The following is a 20,654-nucleotide window of genomic DNA, read 5'->3' on the forward strand; positions in this document are numbered from 1 at the left end:
AGGTTGAACAAGAAGTTGTTCAACACTTTGAAAATTTTGCGTGTTTCTCTGCCGCGATCCGAAGGACGCATCCTTTGATCTAAAAAGGAGGAGTGATATATCCAAGTGACCTTCCTGCCATTCAATCCAAGCGATGTGGAATAACGTCAACAACGATGTTAGGTCTAGTAATCACTACCGTCGCTGGAAAGCACCGCCCGCGTAGTCCCCATCAGAATCCGCACAGATCCATGAATTTGCTGCGCTTAGGATCTATGCAGAGTGCTGCAATATGGGCTGCAATCCAGCTCCTGCACGAGAATCCGCATCCCCATTCCGCTTTGGCCTACCGCTGCCACGTTGAGGAGTTCGACGAGAAGAGGTCAACATCATATTAAGCTTAATCTTGTTTCTTCTCAATGTAATCCATCTCTTGTTCCCGAGAATTTCCTTCGCTAGCGGAAATATAATAGTCTGGATGCTCTAAAAAAAGATCTGAACTCGTTCGACAACTCCCACACTCCCGATTTCCTGAAGCATAAAGTATAATATTCCCGGCGTTGATCAATCCGTTCAAGGATGTGCCTACGCGTTCGACTTCAACTCAGAATAGTTTGAGGTTTACGAACGCACGTGGAACCTTACGATGACTTGTGCAGGCGAGACGATGTATCAAGTCAGTGTTTTTATCCTCCCAAACAAGTCTGGTACCAATCTATCGACCCGGAGGGTCAAAGGGCTTGGATGGTCCCAGGGGTGTTTCAAAGCATCGATAGATCGTGCGGTCACAATCGAACTTTTCACCGACTGCGCTACACCCACGATTCCTTGTCGTGTAATCGATTATAATCCTCACTGAACGGTGGTCCACTGTTATTGATTCCTGCGGAAGGGACGCTAAGATCAAAATCGCGGACAGCTCCTCGTGGTAGGAGAAGGAAGGAAAACCGAAAGAAGGATTTTTCAGGATACGTCAGATATTGGGTTCAAGTAAGTATCCAGGGGGAAACGTTGTAATGTACTCCACATTTCTTCAGAATAGACCAAAACGAGGTAGACGGTGGGTCAAAAATCTTCCAGAAGTGGAACATAAAAGCGTGAAAGTCCAAGCATGCTTGGATACTGGCACAACGATTGTGACTTTTTGTTAAAAATGTAAAGCAAGCGCCGAAATTGTTATGAAGGCGTCCAAACGTCCAGGCGTTAGCCGTAATAAATGTTAAGAACCTTTGTTCTCGCCTCAAATTTGAAACTTAAAAAAGTTTTTGCAATATGAAACATTACCTACATAGACATGGTAATAAAGAGTTAATAATCCATTGCAAAAGGATAATAAAATCCGAATATGACGAGCATTACGTATGTAGATCCATTAGAAACAAGAACAAACGCGATCCTTACAGAGCGTGTGGATGAGCAGCCAACGATAGGGTGGTTTCTTGGACACTACCCTCTTCATGGAAATACAGGAAGGTCTTGCGATCGATTTTCAGAGCCAACACACAGAAATCGCGCGGCAAAACGAAGAAGATCGACTTCAGAAAAATGATGAAACGTCAGAAATTTTTGTTATTTAACGAGTAAAACCGCTCCAATTGTGATTACTACCACTACTCATCGACTGTTAATGTCTTAGTAATTTTGTAAAGAGAAGTTGCATGAATATCATACTTTCTGAAGTCTAGATTTGTTTGATCTGCTTGTTCAGGAGATTTCGCCGGATAACACCAAAGGATGTCCGCAACTTACTTGTTCCTTATTAATTTTGATCTAGATGGAGACGAGAAATCGAGGTAAATTCGATTTTAACTCCTATTCGATACCTTACTTCACTACCACTTATCGAGGATCACATGCATATGCGACCGCGATGTCCTTAGTGAGCCAGGACTGATTGCTGCCTATAACAACCTCAAGAGAACCTCACCACACTGAAAACATTATGTACATAGATAAAAGAAACACATGTACGGGGCCGCTGATGCTTCGCATGGACTTTACCCGCTTCACACACTATCTGGAGGTACCTCGTAATGGGATCCAGGTGCCAACCACATGGCGTGCCAGGAAATTCATTGCTCCCGGATGCTGGCACCGTCATTGAACTGTGACCTTCTATCTTAAGGTCTCCGCCACCACTCACGGATTAATCGGATCGTTCCAAAGGGCAGTGCTTCTCGCAACGATTAGAGTTCGTATCGCTTAGGGGTTTACTGCAGGGTTTGAATCTCCCATGGTAATTTTTGAATATATACACTTTTTAAGTGCAAACATAACTGATTATCATAGTTAATGAGCGAACGACAAGGCCGAAGAAGTAAGAAAGTAAGTCTCTAAGCTGTATTTCAATTTTTAGGAAATTTATGGATTGGTAAGTGATATCAATTATACTTGGAAAAAGAATTCCATTTAACGGAATACGCTCAGAATTTCAACTAAGTTCAAGACGTTGTCAAAACTGTTGTGAATTTCGTTTCCCCTTTTCTCAAATTTTGATGTCTCTAAACACTAGGAAAATATTATACAAATATATATATATATATATATATATATATATTATATATATATATATATATATATATAATTTGTACCTTCGAGATCTTCATTCTTTTTTTTTTTTTGATTTGCGGAGATATTATTTGCGTAACGAATTGTCGACTCCTTAAGGTTGAGCTTCTCTTAGCAAATCTACGGTGCCAGAGCACTCGCATACAGAGGTGAATCTCAAAAAAGAAAAAAAAATTTACGGAACAAAAGATAACTACGCATCTTGGAAAAAAGAGGGAGCATGAGCAGATACTAATGCGAAAGAAAAAAATGTAAAAATTGATCTAAATATCTCTCGACTCTTGACTTTTTTCCTGGAATACTATGAACGATCCCTGGAGCCATTTCAAAATATACCATTTCTCAGAACGTCGTATCACTGCACTACAAATAAAATGAGGTACTAAACACTTTGATGTTTTTTTTTAATGAATACACTCAGTAAAACGCCGAATTAGAAAGAAATACATAAAACGTCCAGAGAACTAATTAGGAAGAGGAAACGGGCATTCTGTACAGTTACTACTAGTAAGCTAGGAATGACCAAATAAAATGTTTCTAATTTTTATAAAGAAACGTTTATTCTCACAAGAATATCCAGATGATTAGTGATATATGGATTGATTCATTGCCATTGGAAACGAAATCTCTTCATATAAAACGAGGAGTGTTATTTGTTACCAAAAAAAATCATTTTTTAACTGCTACAGTTCTAGACATGACTTAGAAATTTAGAAAGTCGCCGATGAGGAACTTGCGCACGCACCACACATACGGAAAGCATCATTTGTGAGGCGGACATCTGGTGCCTGATCGACCTCATCCCTCCATTCTCTCATGCATCCTCGATTTTATGAGCTACACATCATAAAACTATGTGTTACGACAAATATTGACATATAAACTGAAATTTGATATTATATGGTCGAGATTCTGCAGGAATTACGGGTCCGGATCATTAGTATGGATGTGAATCTCTCCTGTGTATCGACAAAATTCGTGAAGCAGATCGTGTATGACGTGAGGAGGAAATGAAGAGGTTGCATCACTTGTTTAGTGTCAGTGGGTGTAAAACCCGTCGAAAGAAAATCGCTATTGTACAGAAAAAATCAAAATTTGAAAATATTTCAAATCTTTTCTCAACTTTTTCCTAAACGGTACCCATTTTCATCTCCCGTTTAACTAACTCATAAGTTTGTGAACTAGAGACCGACTATCCTCACCTATCCTAATATATCCTGGATGCATGGATATTTGTATACATAAATCTCCGAATAAAATTTAATGTATGTATAAAACTTCTCAAGCATGGAAATCGTAACTGGGACATTGAATTAGCAAATTAATGCGCAGTTAATAACTTGGTGTAAGAATCCATTAATGCTCATAAATACTTTTTTCAACTTAAATTTTTTTCACAGAAAGAACTGATGAGCAGTTACCTTCCAATTTCGTGTTTTTTTTTTTAAAGAAATTCTAACTTAATTTCAGAAGAAATTCCCCCATAGCGAGTTTCTTTATATATTTTTGAAAGTAGAGAATTAATTATTTCCCCTTATTGGAGAATATATTCTGACATTTTTGTGACGCTGAAAGTTTCGCGAAAATTGAAGCAAAAAAAAAACGCTGTTAATTCATGATTTTCCTCAAAAATCCTGGCCAAGAATAACCGATTGGACCTAAGAACCTATCCAGGAGGAAAAAAAAATGTAGTCGAGGCATGGAGAATCAGAGTCTGTCAAACAGTTTCTGGGATTTAATAACAATTTGGTATTACCGCTCAACAATGTTTAACCACATTCAACATAAGTATCCTTAGAGGTCTCAAATCTCAAGCAAATCCAGACAAAAAATCCATATTGAAAGTTTTTGAAGAAGTATATTTTGCGATAATCTTCATACACTCACAACAATATATATTTTAGGAATATATATTTAATAAATAAAAATCTTGACACGTATACCAGCAGAATAGAGATAACATACAAACATCAAATAACGGTGAATCAAAAAGCTTCACACTTTATTTTATGCATGATAAATCAGTTTTTCATCATCAAAATGGTTAACAAATGATATATTATTCATGTATACAAACAGAAAGCCAAATAGAAGTCATGTGCACGATGAGCACAAACAAATACGTTCCTATTAGCACGTTCTCTCAAACTATAAAAATCTCTTCGGAGCATTTCAAGAGAAATCGTGAGGATACTAGAAGTACAAGAAAAACGATAGAGATCACAGACGGTTAACGAATCCCTGGCGAATAGATGACAAGTACAGAAAACAAAATCCGGCACCCCGACTTAGCACTCTCGGGTCGAACAATTTGACTCTTCCTCCTCGTTCTAAAAATGTTTTTTATTTTTATCCTGCAAAAACAGCGCTTCCTGGAGCATAGCTCGAGAGCAATGCATGTTGGTGTTGATTGGCATCACCTCACTAACAAGTACGATATCCTAGACAGCTTCCACTGTCTAGGATGCATACCATACTTTTTTTGGATTGTACTGAGAATAGTGTACCATTGAATAAATTTCAAAAAATGCACATAATTGTGTGAACGTTAAAAAGGCGGAAATCTTGTCTGAAAAAGGATCAGGTCATGTAAAAACCAGAAAAAAAATTATAGCATGAATACCTTATAGCATAAGTGTTTACCGTCAATTACTGTAAACATTATAGACCGAAGGAGGAAAGTATGTAGTGATGAGAAAACGACTAACAAAAAGCTGAGCAACAGTGCCGCAGGCAGTCTGAGAAAATTCCATTGCAATTGGATCTTTTTCAACGGTATTAATTCAGAGGCAGTTCTAATTTCTACAAAGAATGACCTGGTGCTCATTTTCTTAGTTCCCTAATCATTTTCCTACCCATTTGAGGGTATACGATTTTTTAACTCATTAGTTTTTTTTTTCTGATAATCACTAAACAATATTTGACCCTTACAGAAAATTAAAAAGAAAATCTAACCGGTTGAAAGTCAGGCATGTCGCGAAGATTACGGGCGATCTGATTGAGACTGCGATCGTTGTACGCTGCTTGCGAGAACAACCTCAATTCCCTCCAGTCACTTTCGCAAAGGATTTGATTGTCGTGAAGTCGAAACCGTTCTCCAACAACAAAACTGCAATTGAAAATTTCAACGATAGCACATTCTGAAAACAGCGTTGTTCCAAAAGTTTTAACCCGCTTAAAAGTTTAATCACGAAAACTAATTACTAGCTGACAAATGCAGATGTTCATATTTGCTTCAAAGTTTAGTTTTTGTTCGAAAAATCCAAAACAAAATGTTCTGGATAGTTGGCTGATCATAACTACGCGGATTTTTTAGTTTAGTACTGTTTGCCCGGAAAGCGTCTTCTAACGTGTGGCATGGGCTCTTTGTACAACGATTCGTCCTGAGAGTTTCCACAACGATCTTTTATGTCCATATTAAGCATTCGAAATGACCAACCTTTCGGAACATACGCTGCAACGGAAACATTTGAGGTGATACAGATTGTTCCTGAAAAGAAGAGAATACTAAAACAGAAAGAAAAATGGAGAGCCCAAGAAGAAGTGAAAGAAACTATTCTTTCGAGGGAAGCGTCTATAATAGCCGTAACCTTTGAATAATCGATAAAAAGTGTATAAGGATCATTGCAAGAAAACAGAATAAAAATGAGTTCAATGCAAAAATATTGTCAAATTACAATTTTCCTCTAAAAGGAGCTTCTCATAGTGACCGCAGTGAAGGGTGAGGGAATGTATCCAACGTTCTCACCCCTTGGAAAAGTATCAAAAAGTAGGTCAAGCAGCTTCCATGTTTCCGGCTGGTAAGCAAAAAGAATCTCTAAGCCTCAAAGTCACTCTAATACGCTATACATGAAAATTTCTTCTGTTAACAGCGTGCGAAAGATGATAAATGGTTCATGCCAGACAAAAAAAACTCACTTAGCACGCATGACCATGTCATAAGGTGGAATGACTTGCCGGCATCCAGTGCACATTCCACGGTATCCATACAAACGACGGTAATCATTCTCACACATCATTAGATCCTGTTTGATGTACAGCTTCGAACCCATCTCACCTAGTCGACAATGGCACAAAGCGCACTAAAAAAGGGGAATACGAGCAACATGGACGGTATTCGATTTGCACTTTTGTACTCCTCTTGAGGTGCTACTGTCGTCACTTTTTCAAATATCAGAATATAAATGATGGAACTGTATGAAATATGTTACAGAGAGGTGGTGCTATTCACGTTTGTGAAATGCAATATAACAGATTTTCTATGGTTTTTTTTTTCTTTTGCGTCCTTTTTCCCCATAGCCCACTTTTTCCACTGTAAAAATATTCCGGACAACCACATTGCTTTCGAAAGATTTTTCTTTCGAAAAATAGAGGAACCATTCAGTTGAAAACAAGGCAGGCAACCAATATAGAAGAAATATAGAAATATAAATAAATATAGAAATTTCATGCATATTAGGTCTCGCTGAGTTCGACTAGAGTTGATTTTAGTAGCATTGGGTTACCTCAGTTCCTGTAACGTGCACAAATTCCAAGCCTATTGTCCCGCATCCCTCACTAATTTTTCTCGATATTTAACCAAATTTTTTCTATGTTCACTTGGCGATCTACCTATGAAGCTTTATTGGCATAAACGATTATAATGATTAGGCCTACACTTAATTTCCATATGATAAAACCTTATGCGATCAAAACTGTTGACTTTTTCGCATCAAGAATGAGAAAACTGCATGGTCCTGTTACTCATTTCTTCTAACCCATTTCGCGTGACCCTGTATTTAATTCCACTACAACTGGAAAATCCACACTGTGCACTCAGCCTTGTGTGTGCCCAAACAAAGCTCACGTTGTCAGCAATGTATCAAAATCTAGACTGGGGAAATATCATCACCTGCATCACTTCTGCTCCCGTTTTTCGCCAATTTGGTCGGGGTAGTGCTAGAAAACTTCTAGTTGTCCCGATCGCGCCCAAAGGTTGCCCAGCGGATTCCCTTCTCGCGAGGAACACGAAAAACCTCTTATTTTTCTCCAAAGGAATTTGTAAAGAAGTTTGGATATAGAGTCGGTGGACTTCCTGTAGTGCGTTTGATATGACACTGTGTGGATGTCACGGCTCTGGTCCAGTGATTATCATTGGGATGCATCATGTGTCCCGCCGACTTAATTTTACGTACCTTAGTATATGTGGCAGTGTCTTTGTTCTGCGATCGTTGACCGCAAAATTGAACTTTGAGTTCTCTTTTACACTAGTACAAAGCGGGATACTCCCAACAAATGTATGTATTGTTGCATGAACGGGACATGAAAATCAACCGTTCTTCATGAATTGTCCACTGTCTTGTCTGTCTTGTCCATGTCCTGGTGGAGATCGACGTCCTACACGTTTCATCAAATTCGACTGGCATTTGTTCCGCCTGACCGATGATTGATGTTACCAGGACGAAGTCATCAGAGAAACGAAGATGGTTTAGCTGTCGGCCACCAACTCTCACTCCCACGTCATCTTATTCCTATCCATTATACGTTATACTTTTACATTTTTTTTTTACAATTTCCCGGATTTCCCGAGAGTGGCACTGGATATTTTAGATGAGATTATCTGACCCTGTCAAACACCCCCTTTACGTCAATTGTGACGTTTTTTGTAAAATGGAGAAATTTTGGTCCTGAAGTTTCTATATAACCCACGGGGTATCCTTGTGTATCGAGCTGGGACGCTTTGGCTACCGAAGGCTTTCTTGGTCGTTTCAACCGAGACGAAAGCCTTCTTTAAGTCGATGAAGGTGAGAAATTGCGGCATCTTGTACTCTCGCGATACTCGGATGAGTTTTGAGACACTGTGAATGTGGTCAATAATGCCGAATTCTTTCCGGAACCTCACTTAGGCTGTCGTTCATGTAATAATTTTTTCCAGTCCGTTCAGGATTACTCTCACGAGAGGCTTGTGAATGAGAGACACTAAGCAAACTGGGCGATAGTTGACGAGTCTCCCTTTTTATACAAAAGCACGGTCTTGCTAGTTTTCCACTGCATAGGAACTTTGCATTCAGACAGATAATGAGTGAAGACAGATAATGCCAGTGTGTTGACAAGGGCTGGCTGTAGGTTCTTTAGATGTTCATACACGATTCTAATGGGACCGGGTGAAGTACCATTCTTCATCGACATAACGACATGTCGGATCCTGAAAGAAGGACCTATGGAGTGACCTGTTTATTCTATTCTCTTAGGTGGTAATGACGTGAGTGGACGTGGCTGTCCAAAGAATTGGAATAAATGTCGTAATTGACCTTCTCCATCCCCCTCAGGGTCCTGTTGGTGTTCCATCTCTGTTCCGAGGGCGGTCATTCTTTTTTACGATTGGCGGCGTTTCGAACGGCCGTAGTGAATGCTCTTTTCCGCCGCTGCTGCTTTTCTCTCTTTGAGACCTTCTTTTATTGCTTCTCAGCAAAGCCTACTGAGCTTGAACATGAGTTTCTGGTTACCTGCAGCTCTTGCGACTGCAGGAGGGCGTATCAGCTCCGGTTATTTCGGAGACAGGCGACTTCCTGTGGTTCAAAATCTCTCATCTTTCCCGTATAGTCTTGAAGATTTCTACGACCCGATCATAACCGTCCTCAATATTGTCTACTGCAGTATTTTTCAAAAAAAAAAAAAACTCGCTAACGAAGCGAAGGTGGCCCAGTCCAAGATGGTCTTAGGATTTCGTTTTGTGAACCTTTGTGGTTTCCTCGCCTTTCTAGGTGAAGGAAAGTATTCCTCGATGAAGGCAGCGATCGGATTTCCCATGAAATTTTGGTACAACAGCAAAAACCGTTCGGCAAATTTCCTTCCAACGCTGGTGTATGTGTGTTGTATGTAAAAAACTCATCCTAGTCCTTTTCTGTTTCAGCAACTTCGCTAGTTCCTGCAACAACAAACTCCCTTGCGCTGCCTCACCAGGCGTTCCTCCGGAATCACGAGAATTTTCTCCGGAATTTCATGAATATATACATATGCATATAGTGGTTTGCAGCGCTCCAACTCCAAAATGATCCGTTCCAAAATGACCCATGATGTCTGCCTTGAATTGTTCACCACTTCTTCCTCGATCATCACTTTTAACGAACAGCGCACCGAACGGTTTTAATCACACGAAAAAAACCACATTTTGGTCAACACGGACTTAGTGTAATTAAAGGAGAATTCAAGGATAATAATGAATGAAAGAACATCAGTCGTAGCAATTTGAAATAAAGTACATATACTCAACAAAAATGGACTTTCAACGAGCTGAAAAATGTTAGAGGAAAAGATAATTCAGTGGACTAATGAGAATATGAGACCATTGCAGGAAATTCAAGAAATGACTAGTCGATATCTTATCTAGATCCTAGGACTCCAAGTAGCTTAACGAGTATTGTGTGAAGTTTCTCAAGAACAAAAAGACAATGATTTCATCAATACGTGATTGTTGTTCTGTATAAATTTCAATACCGTATCTTTAAACATGGACCGATAGACAATGATGGTTCAGCAGAATGGGTGATCTGTATTCAGGGAAATTATTTCGACAGATGTTGGTGTTGTAAGACTCAAGTGAAGCACTGCGCCTCATTCATGAACGTTTAATGAAAGAAAGAAGAGAAGAACTCACCTTGAGGCACTCTTCATGCCACAGTCGTCCATCCGCTTGAAGCATATACCGATCAAGGATTGGGTGTGCACACGCCGCACACTTAATCATTTCCGCTTGATGTGTCGTTGTCGTCGTTTCGCTTGGAATTCTTTACAAAATATTGGCAAATGTGGAACGGTGATTATAGAACAAAGAAATCCACGATAACATCCTCAAACTACAGATAATATGGGGAAAACCTTAGAGAAGACTGGCAGAAGATCAAAGCTAGTACAAGTGATAATGACTTCTAAAAAGATTTTCAGCGCTCAACCTGACTACCATGAAATCGATGAAATTACATTGGAATAATGGACCAACTCACAAATTCGTAGCCAATCCAGAACAATGCCACACGTGAACGAGGACCAAGAAAGAGGACGCGTGCTATATTGCCACTAGACTTCCTTGACGCACGTGATTCAGCAGATTAATGATGTTACAACCGAAACATGCGCGGAAGACAGCCGTCATCATTACTGTGGTTACGGATAGTTGAGCGTATGGTACTTATTTCAGCACTAGTTTAGATTACACCCATAAGGAATGGGAGAACGCTGTGGAATCGCTGAAGAGACTTTTTTTTTATCTCCCCTTCGTTATTTATTTACCTTAATACAGCGAAAATTTCGAATGAACTACCTAATAAAATTACAAAAAGCAGACAATGATATAGCGATTGCAGTACAATTGCAAAGATCCTGAAGATTGTTCGAGGAAATTCTCCACCATAAAAGATGTTCTTTTCTTTTGCGAATAACAGACCATGTTCAGGAGAAGTTGAGTGGAAACGAGAGAGTACAGTAATACTGCAAAATAAAATTGGGATGGACAGAAGACGAAGCGGAGGAGTGTCCAAATAATGAAAAGAATGATCCAACGTAGTTCAGGACAAGGTCGATACAATGAGAAGCGGGTGAGAAACTGCCGCACTGACAGCGCGGCGTTGCAAGGAAAAACTCGGTTTCACAGCGTAAAACAATGATTCGATTTTCGACAAGTATCTTTTCACCTAATTCAGGAATTTTCAAACTCATCACATCACTCAACATCTACATCGAACGGATGATGAGGTATGATGAGATCAAGAACGGAACACAGCGCTGAAATTGAATGTGCTTAGCCGGCGCCGTTCTGCTGACACTATAGCAGTAGTCTGCGTAACAGCATCGCATGCCGGCTAAACCACACAAAATAATTCGAATAATTGAGTCCGAAACTCGATATACTCATTTATGTAAAAGAGTCACGCACCCGCCATGAGGGGCTATATAATCAACCGCCCGATGTACACCTATGTACAACTTTTCACTCCGACCTCTCTCTTATTCGTCTCATTTCCCTTATTAGGAGAGGAGCGTTCGAAACAGCTTTCTAAACATCTGGTTTTGTTCCAGAAGGCGCTACCTTTTCAGCGCAAATATTCATGAACCGGGTTTTGGTCAGGCGTTTAGCAGTACGTTATGTTTGGAAGAAAACGAATCCACTTGAAAATACCTTGGAAAAGTTATCTCGAGGAAGACCTGACAGAGCCTTATTCGAAGATACGGATATTACGGCAAAGAAAAGAAACACATATAAAATTAACTATAAATATGCTGACAAAAATGCCACTGCAAAGTTCGTTGTGGCACCGAATGGAATTTAAATCCAAAAATACGTTTTCAATTATTATTGTAAAATTCCTACATTTCTTCCGCAAGCTGTAGGAGAGAAATCCCTCATGCTAGCAGAAAATAAGGTCGAAAATCCCTTCGAATAGTCGATCGCTAAAAAAAACAGCCAGAAGGTATCTGGAGATTCTGAAAATATATCCACAAATGTTCTAAAGGTATGACATGGTTGTAGTGTGAGAAGAAGAACTTTTTCAGAATCTTATCAGATTCTAAGGAATGTTGGGCGAGACAAATGGTAACCTTGAGCAGATCCATATTCATATAAATATTTTCCATTATTAAGTTGTATTGTTGAAGTATAAAACTAACAAAGTAGTCAAGAAATACAACTAAACACAAGTTGGAGATTTCGATTTCAAAAAAAAAATCACGAACATCATTGTAAATAAGGTTCAGTTATGTACATACTGTACCAGTAATAATCGTATAACATAACTGATTCTTCAGCAACACATTCCTCAAACTACTCTGAAAATTCAATGCATTTTTTCCTACAAATACTTTCAAATAATTGCATGCTACCTCATTTTACTCATTCGTATTATGCTGATCTCATTAGATGAATGAGAACCCAGTCCACTTAAGCAGAACCCTTAGTAAACAAATAAACTAATGGCGTTTAGAGAGGTCAAAAGGCCACACTTTGGGGACTGTAACACGAAAAACAGATAACATTTTTCGTGCTATTAAAAAATTCACCACAATTTTTCAATGTTTTATACCATTAACAACCGTAAAGTGTACTGAACCTGCTATTCAAAGCACCATAATCCTTCACAATTTTTTTCCATCTCTTCCTAACTTCAAGGACGCAAAAGTCTTCGAATAGAAACCAGTGACGAAAGACGTAAATGAGTATGATTTCGATATGGTCTTGTCTTTAATTACCATACTAAAATAGAGAAATAGCACTATAATATAATAGTATACTTGATATAATAGTGTACAAAAATATTCGTTGCATTAAAACTTTAGTTATTTTTCACGGATTTAATTGGAATGGATGCGCCCTACTAGTAAGGAAATTAAAATAATTTAAATTTGACAAATCTAAGTTCTGTTGTATCCGACCAGTCATTTATGTAAATCACTTATATTTAACTTCACGACATTTAAAAAAGCATAACAATTGATTCAGAAGATTAAAGGCGAATATTTATTTCTCAAAAGCGCATTGTTTAAACAGAAAATGTCAAAATTTTCTAAAAGTCCACCCACTACATTTGTTTTGATTTTACCTATTGAAAGAGATTTGTATAAGTGAGAGTAAAAAATACTAGAAAAACACTTGCAATTCAATGCAGGTTTGATCGCTTAAATATTTATCTGGATTTACTTTTCAGGTGTAAATGGATAATTTTAGGCGTATGCAGTAGAAATATGCAGCACATCAATAATCAGATAGGAATTTTGAGCGGGGGGGGGGTGAAGAGTGAGCATTCAACCTGGGACTTATTTCTGGAAGATCTATCTTCATTTCATCTTTTAGTAGCTTTAACGTATATGTCATACACAACCTAAGACTAATCCGTAAGTTTTAGGACCTCGACTGCTTTCGTTATTCACTTCCAGAAATGAGAACGTGGTTGAGCGCCCCCCTCAACTACACTTTACTTAGACAGAATTGGAAACGAAGAGTGATTTACTAGTATGTAATACAAAGTAAATGGAAAAAATCTCCTGTATGCGATGTGTCGACTTCTACACACAGCAAAATCAAAATCAAATCGTTCGTGCGCTCCAACTCGTAACTGATTGCGGAACAGAGGATAAACATGAAGACATTTCTCCTATTCTATTCAATATGAGAAGAAAAAAAGCATTATGCTCGGAGAATTCTTGGTGAAATTTACTTGATCAATCAGCAAAAGTAAGTAATTCAGTGACAGTGTGGCGGAGGCGATGTGAGGAGGGTGATTTGTCGTCGCCTACTTGCGTGCCAGCGTCATTAATAACCTCGAATAACACGTTGAACAGTGCAGCAGGCGATGTAACCTGACGCCGAACTACCACTCTTCTTCTCCCAAATACCACATCGTTCAACAAATTGAAATACCATAAATCGAGATGGCACTTCGTGTACGGAGCTTCTACACTTGTTCCACTCTTCTGAACTGGTCAAACAAAGCAAACAGCACTAACAATTCGATATAGTTGAAAGAGAACAAGAACGTGCAGCTGTACGTGTCTCCACAGTACACGTTCAGAGCTATTCAACTAGTTATCACTTGTAAAGTAGAATTCTATTTAAAAAAAAAGTAATTCTATATGTATGAATACTCGCAAATATGTACGTTTGCCTCGACAACTGCGCTAGACCGCACGTCCCAGGAAGAGCTCAAGCAATGTAAGCGTTCTCAACCGTTCTTACTGTTCCACAGTATTACTGTTATGGCAAAGTAGAACGAAATGTAGAAATTACATATTTGCGAATATATAACAAAAGGAGAACATTCTTTCCATTCCAGGATTTTCGATGGAAATGTATAACTCACAGGAAGCTCCGTTCTCTGTTAATTAAACGCTGACCAAAAAATTGTGGAAGGAAAGCTTAAAGCTATGTACTACAAGGGATAAAACACAGAAAAAAAAACAATAAATAGGTTGTAACAAAGAGCAAAAATTCGTAAATCTATTCAGGGATGTATTGAGGCAACAGAAATGTCTACGAGCAACTATTATCCCTTCTTAGAAATTAATGACTGATGAATTAATGATTTTTTTGAAGAGGATCCCGCCGAGATCCTCTCCTCTTCCCCAGCAACAGTAATCCACTCAACGAATATGAGCGTTAGTTTACTGGGGCGAGTCCTCGGAATATTGAACTTTGGCACAATAAAATCCGAAAAGAAACATTATTTCATCAGATCAAGAAGAAGCTCGTTGAAAAATGAATATATGTACATTTATTTATCAACGACAATCTAAGTTCAATTGAGGATCACTTACAACACGAAAATATGAGAAAAATCTTTTTAAGAAGTGATATGAATGATAAATTATGGAAAACTAACTGTTCTGTAAGAAAATTGAGTATTAATCAGAATTTAAAAAAAGTTGTTTTGCAGGAAATATTAGTAAAAATGGAAATAGTAATATCCTACTTTTGAGAATTATCCATAATTTTGATATTAACATGCAACAAGAAAGATAATAGAGGACCAGAAGGAGGCAACAAATAAAAATATATGGAGATCTTGCCGGCATAGTTACCTAAAATCCTAAGAAGATCGGATTCGCGTACTGTTGGCAGACTAACGGTGGCAGAATAAAATCGAGACAGCGTATGAGTCGTTTGTTCTTCGATGCCTCAAAAGTATTTACAAGATTTCACGTACAATGCAAGTTTTAATAGTAGAACAGGTTTATGGAAAAAGTCATTCTTAACATGTAACATGAATTTTATGGAAGAAGATGATTTTTAGAAAATCGTCCAATATTTGCACGAGGAATGTTGATTGTTACAATATTAGATAATTTTCTATTTTCAAAATATAGCTGTTTATTTCAAACTCTTAATTCCTTTTATATATTTCATATAAATGAATTATTCTAATAACTAAGCTTAAATATGTCTTTTTGTAAAAAGAAAATTCAAATTTAGATCTAAGTGACAGTTAGCGGTAAAAATGAGGTTTCGTCTGTCTTTTTTTTTTAAATTCCGTACAGCAGTTGTTTGCCGCTGATCGCTTAATAAGTTAATTACATAAAACACAGAAATTCCATATAAAGCATTTAAAAACGAAACAAAGCGAAACTTGACTAAACAACAAATGAAAATGACGTGTTCAGCTGCCGGATGCATTCATTATTTGCGTCAACTTCACCGAGAAATGATTCAGATGCAGAAACCTCTGTTTCACATAACTCTCCGATAATTTCCTCCTTGGAGCAAACAAACCTGTTCACTTTGAGGAATTTATACGAGGACCTATACATTTTCTAAGCAAATTCTTTACAGTGATGTGTCAGCATTTCCTAACATCCGTCTGGTTAATTATATGATTCAGAATCATACAGTTTCCTAAGAATATGTGATAAATTAATTAAAAGGAAAAGAATTAACATCTGTTTCTACTAGAGCGAAGTATTTGGATTTAAAAAGCTCCAATAAGTCTACGATAATGAAATATGGAGGGATAAGTGTCGTAAACACAAACATGAGCCCTAACACTTTTTCTAGATAGTGTGTACTTTGTTTCCAAATTGTTAGTATAAAAACAATAAATAAACTGTCAGTTTATTCCAAACTCATTTCAAAATGTGATCATTCCGGATGTATTTCTTCAGGAATGCATTCACACCTAGACTAGATACTTTACTCCGAAATCAGGATAAGAAGCGCAGGATAAGAGCTTTGAAATGAAATCCAGCAAGTTACTTTAGAAATAAATACAACTAAAAGAAAAAAGGATGTACTTTAATTACAATAAACAGAGAAAAAAAAACCAAGAAGAACAGTTTGAAACATTCGAGGAAAAATTGAAAATGAAATGTTCTCAAATTTCCAAATTTCTCCAAAATTATTACTGCTATGAATTTTCCTCGAAATTTGTCCTGCAAGCAACGGATGATAGGAATAAAATCAATAACTGACACACATATGCTCGACGAGTGGGCACAAGATATGGATCGGAACCAGCAGATCAAAATAGAGGAGATCGCAAGCGATCGTCTACTATCCATAAGTGCCATGGATTTTGCTACACGGAAGGCAGCGGAAATGTGATTCAAAAACAATTCCTGACAATTATTCAATTCATAGTAGTTCATCAGTTAGAGATCCAAAAAAAAAAATCAAATTTTCAAGGCTTGAACGAATAGTTCAACACTCTTTTGTGAATACTTTTATTAATTCTGAACACCCTTATTCCTTACGTTACGAACCTCAGTGTAAATAGAGATTTGATACTGTTGCATGAATCCTGAAAAAAGATTGTAAACTAACATTATTTATAGTTTATGTTCAGACTTTTTCGCTTTCTCCGGGTCCTGGAAATTTAAAAGAGAGGTGTTTTACGGATTCAAACGCCTCACCACCTTGAAAAAAGCGCTCATATGGATAGCATACTCGAAGAACTCAAAGAGTAACACATATAGACTAGCCTTTACTGTACATAGGTCCCAAATTCCAGTAATTCAGGAGAGCGTTATGTACTGTAACTTTCCAATCTACAGTATCTATAAGTTACTTTTAGTTACTCAGTTTTTATAAATTTTTATAAAGGATTTTACGTTCTGCCAAGTAGATAAACCCGCAAATGAGTTCATTTCCATGGATGGTACCTAAGATGTGATGCCTAAGGAAGCCAAATTCAACTCTTGAAGAGCTTAGGGAAAGAAATTTTGAAAAATAAAAAACAAATTCAAGAAAAAATTGAACGCCTCCTATATGTAAATAAATTAAACATTTGCTTCGAATGTTCAGATCAAACATAAAACTTACAGTCATTAACTCGGTACTGTGAAGGATAATCTTTCTGAAGATCGCATTTTCGCTAATGAAATGATTTCAGTCAGACGAAGTTCAGCAAAATAGAAAGAAAAAACTATTTGATATATATATATATATATATATATATATATAGTTTTCGGGACACTTAAACATTAATATATTTTTTTATTGCAAAGCAATTGCACGCAACGTGCATAAATTTGAATAGTACCAATATTGAAGAATCTCCTGGCACAATACATATATTTATGTATGTAGGTGAAAATCTTTGTCAGGTGATTTATTTTATTTTAGAAATTTTAATAGATAGACAGATTTACGAGGTAAATTGACAAACACTAACTACCGTTTTGGGAAAGAATAAAGCGGTTCAGAAAAGCGTTACATATCTATCCCAGAACTTATTAGGAATCGAACGTAATGTGCTTTACATAATTATTCTTCAGACGTTTTTTTAATCCTTAAAAAAGCCATCTAATAACTGTCTGTTCCATTTGGTAGGAAAACAGAATGATTACGATCAGATCTAATAAAATTAACAATATATATTTATTGAATTAGAGGATATCTGTTACTGCACAATTTTTGTACTGTTGCCTGTTGTTTCGTAGAAAAACAACACGTATCCTAACTAGCAATTATTAATAAGATATCAAGATCTATCTAATCACTAGTTGTTCCAGGTATTATTTTAAAAAATTGACATGTCTTAAAGAGCAAATTTACATTTAAAAAAATAAACCCTGCTTAACATAATCATTTATCGAATGTCGAAGAGATGGAATTAGTAACAGTAATAGTAAAGTATTTTTGCTTTCTGCTTTCCCAAGTAAAGATGATTATATATCATCGGAAAACTATCTTTTACAGTGAAAAAAATAGAATTAGTGCAGAGGAAAGATATAGATAGCTTAGGAACAGGGCACGGATCACATATTCAATTTGATGGATATAGCAAAGTCAGGAATTCGATATCACAACGCGAAGAATAATAATCCATTCTAATTTCCACCAAGCTTAGAAACCTCATCCAATAGAGTGCTTTAGGTTCTATTTTTATCAAATATCATATTAAATGCCTTAAGTTCACAGTTTTGAGCCCTACCTCTGTATTTGAGGTCCACCCAAGGATCCTCTGACTTAGTGAAAAGATCAGAAGACAGCAGAGCGAACACTTTCCCATCCTTTCTTACGATTTCCGCGAACGGAGTTACTTTTTCAGAGTTTTTGGTGGAACATACCGAGTATAAAGACAAATACGTAAACAATAAAAGAGTTAATTTTTCTGGAAAATTCATTTAACTGATTAAGAAAACAAGCACATCACGTGGTGAAATAATCGCTTATAAAAAAAAGCTGTCCACTTTTAATTGAAGAAAAAAATTAATATACTCTCGCTTACAAAAGTTGTCCGTTTTTAAGAAAAAAACTGAAATGTATTGCAGTAGCACAAAAACTACTAATCCTTGAATGAAAACTTCGTTGAACAGCAGAATTGAAAAAATCAAAATTAGAATTTTTAAGAACAAATTCGTGAAAACAACGTTTTTTGAAGAGTGCTTCTTCTGACTATCCCATCTCTCTCTGGTAGCGCTCAGAATTTGAGAAACGCCAACTTCAGAACTTTGAAATGAACCCTTTCCACAAATTCTCTTTGGAAAAAAAAACATAAATGATGGATGAGTGATGAGTTTGGCTTACCGTCATTTATGCACGTGAACAAATTTGTTAGAGAGGAAACAATCACGGTGCATAGGAAATTTGTTCATGTAAACGATGTTAGCGTCAAACAATAATAAGGTTTATCCGGTTCCACTTATCACGATGATGTCTTTTCATTCAAAAACCCTCGCATCAGCCCACCACTGTTCCTCTAGGTGCAACTAATTAGTCCATTTCCAGAATCCGCGGTATCCGCAATTTTTAAGTTAATAAGTAATTTTGTTCAATAAAATATGTCAATTCTGCCCTAATATCGTCAGTACTGCTCTGAAAATTTTTCATTTGTCTGGAAAATCTAGCCGGAGCACTTCGAAATACTATCAACTTCGTACAAAGTGATCCAGGCACTAACTCTACAAAGGATAGAAAGCAGAACCAATGGGAATCAAATCTACAATATTTATAATTGAAAAAGTATGGTTCAACAACTTTTTTACAGACGTTGACGCTGTAAAAAAAACACGCAAATTCTGAGGGACGCACGCACAAGACGATTCCCGGACAAGAGGGCAAGAGGTCTAGGACTACAACTGACAACTCCTAAACGTCAGTCATCAGTGGCTAAATCCAGAACATTAACGAGACACTGAGAATTATGAATTAACCTCTTGTTCAAGGAGGAGATAATATACTGAATTGTGGATTCATAGATGAGTGGAAGCGAATTGTGGATTCATAGATGAGAAGGCCACCAGACATGAGAATGAATAACTTCATCATCCAATTAATTACGGCTCAAAGTGGTACATTTTGATCCAGCAGAGGGTAGAGGGATGGGTGGAGAAAAGGGGGCCGGAGTGTGCTGAGTGCAGTTAGTTAATTATGCCTCGCAAATAGGCGATGGTGCTGCGGATAGCACTCTGGATGAGTTATATTCGCTACATATATTGGATGATTACAAGCGCTTCCATACGTATGAGTGTGTGTGTGTGTGCAGCGATAAATTGATGTGGTGTCGGAGCTACTGCGATATCATCGCAGTAGCTCCTTCACTCAGAATGATATATAGTGGAACACAGCACGTTAATGTTATTGTCGTAAGAAGAATTATATAGAAAAACGTTGTGAGAATAACTGTGGAATGCGCGATGAGGGATCCAAAGGAAAAGACGTCGAAAATGCCATCGTTCAAGGATGACCACGACAAAAACGACGCGAGTGTTCTTTCTTCGTAGGAAAGATTTGCGCTAACATCTGAACGTCAAACATATCTGGTATAATATCAGAACGTCGATTGAGCAATTAAGTGAAATGAGTCGAGGCACAAAGTAAACAACATCTGCAATCAACTTCCCCCTTGCACAGAAGATGCTGACAGCAGCAGCGGTTAGCGCCAATATGCGGCTCTTAATCCACTTTAGAGTTTTAGTTGACAAATATGGTTGGTGCGAGAAGAAATGCTTATTCTAACACTACAACCTCAAAAAAAACACCTTAAGGTCACATTCATGCAGATTTTTGAGGTTCGAGTTCTTTTACTAATAACGGCAATAATTCACAAAGATGACAATGTATCACGTCGAGGATTCGCTCACTCAAATTCAGGAGATGTGACAATGTATCAAAGCAATGTAATACAGATCCATCAGCGAACGAT

The 20,654-nt window shown here is 37.4% G+C and overlaps 1 protein-coding gene across 1 annotated transcript; it reads right to left on the reverse strand.

The window, feature by feature from the left end:
• Positions 1-4,835: 4,835 nt before the first annotated feature.
• On the reverse strand, positions 4,836-10,228 carry RB195_026273 (uncharacterized protein; the record flags this gene model as incomplete). Its single annotated transcript, XM_013447084.2, has 5 exons — positions 4,836-4,877; positions 5,503-5,656; positions 5,987-6,037; positions 6,466-6,629; positions 10,184-10,228. The coding sequence occupies 5 exons, from the start codon at positions 10,226-10,228 to the stop codon at positions 4,836-4,838; spliced, it is 456 nt and encodes a 151-aa protein (XP_013302538.2).
• Between the last annotated feature and the right edge of the window lie 10,426 nt (positions 10,229-20,654).

Source organism: Necator americanus, chromosome X (assembly GCF_031761385.1).
Source record: "Necator americanus strain Aroian chromosome X, whole genome shotgun sequence".
Classification (NCBI taxonomy): Eukaryota; Metazoa; Nematoda; class Chromadorea; order Rhabditida; family Ancylostomatidae; genus Necator; species Necator americanus.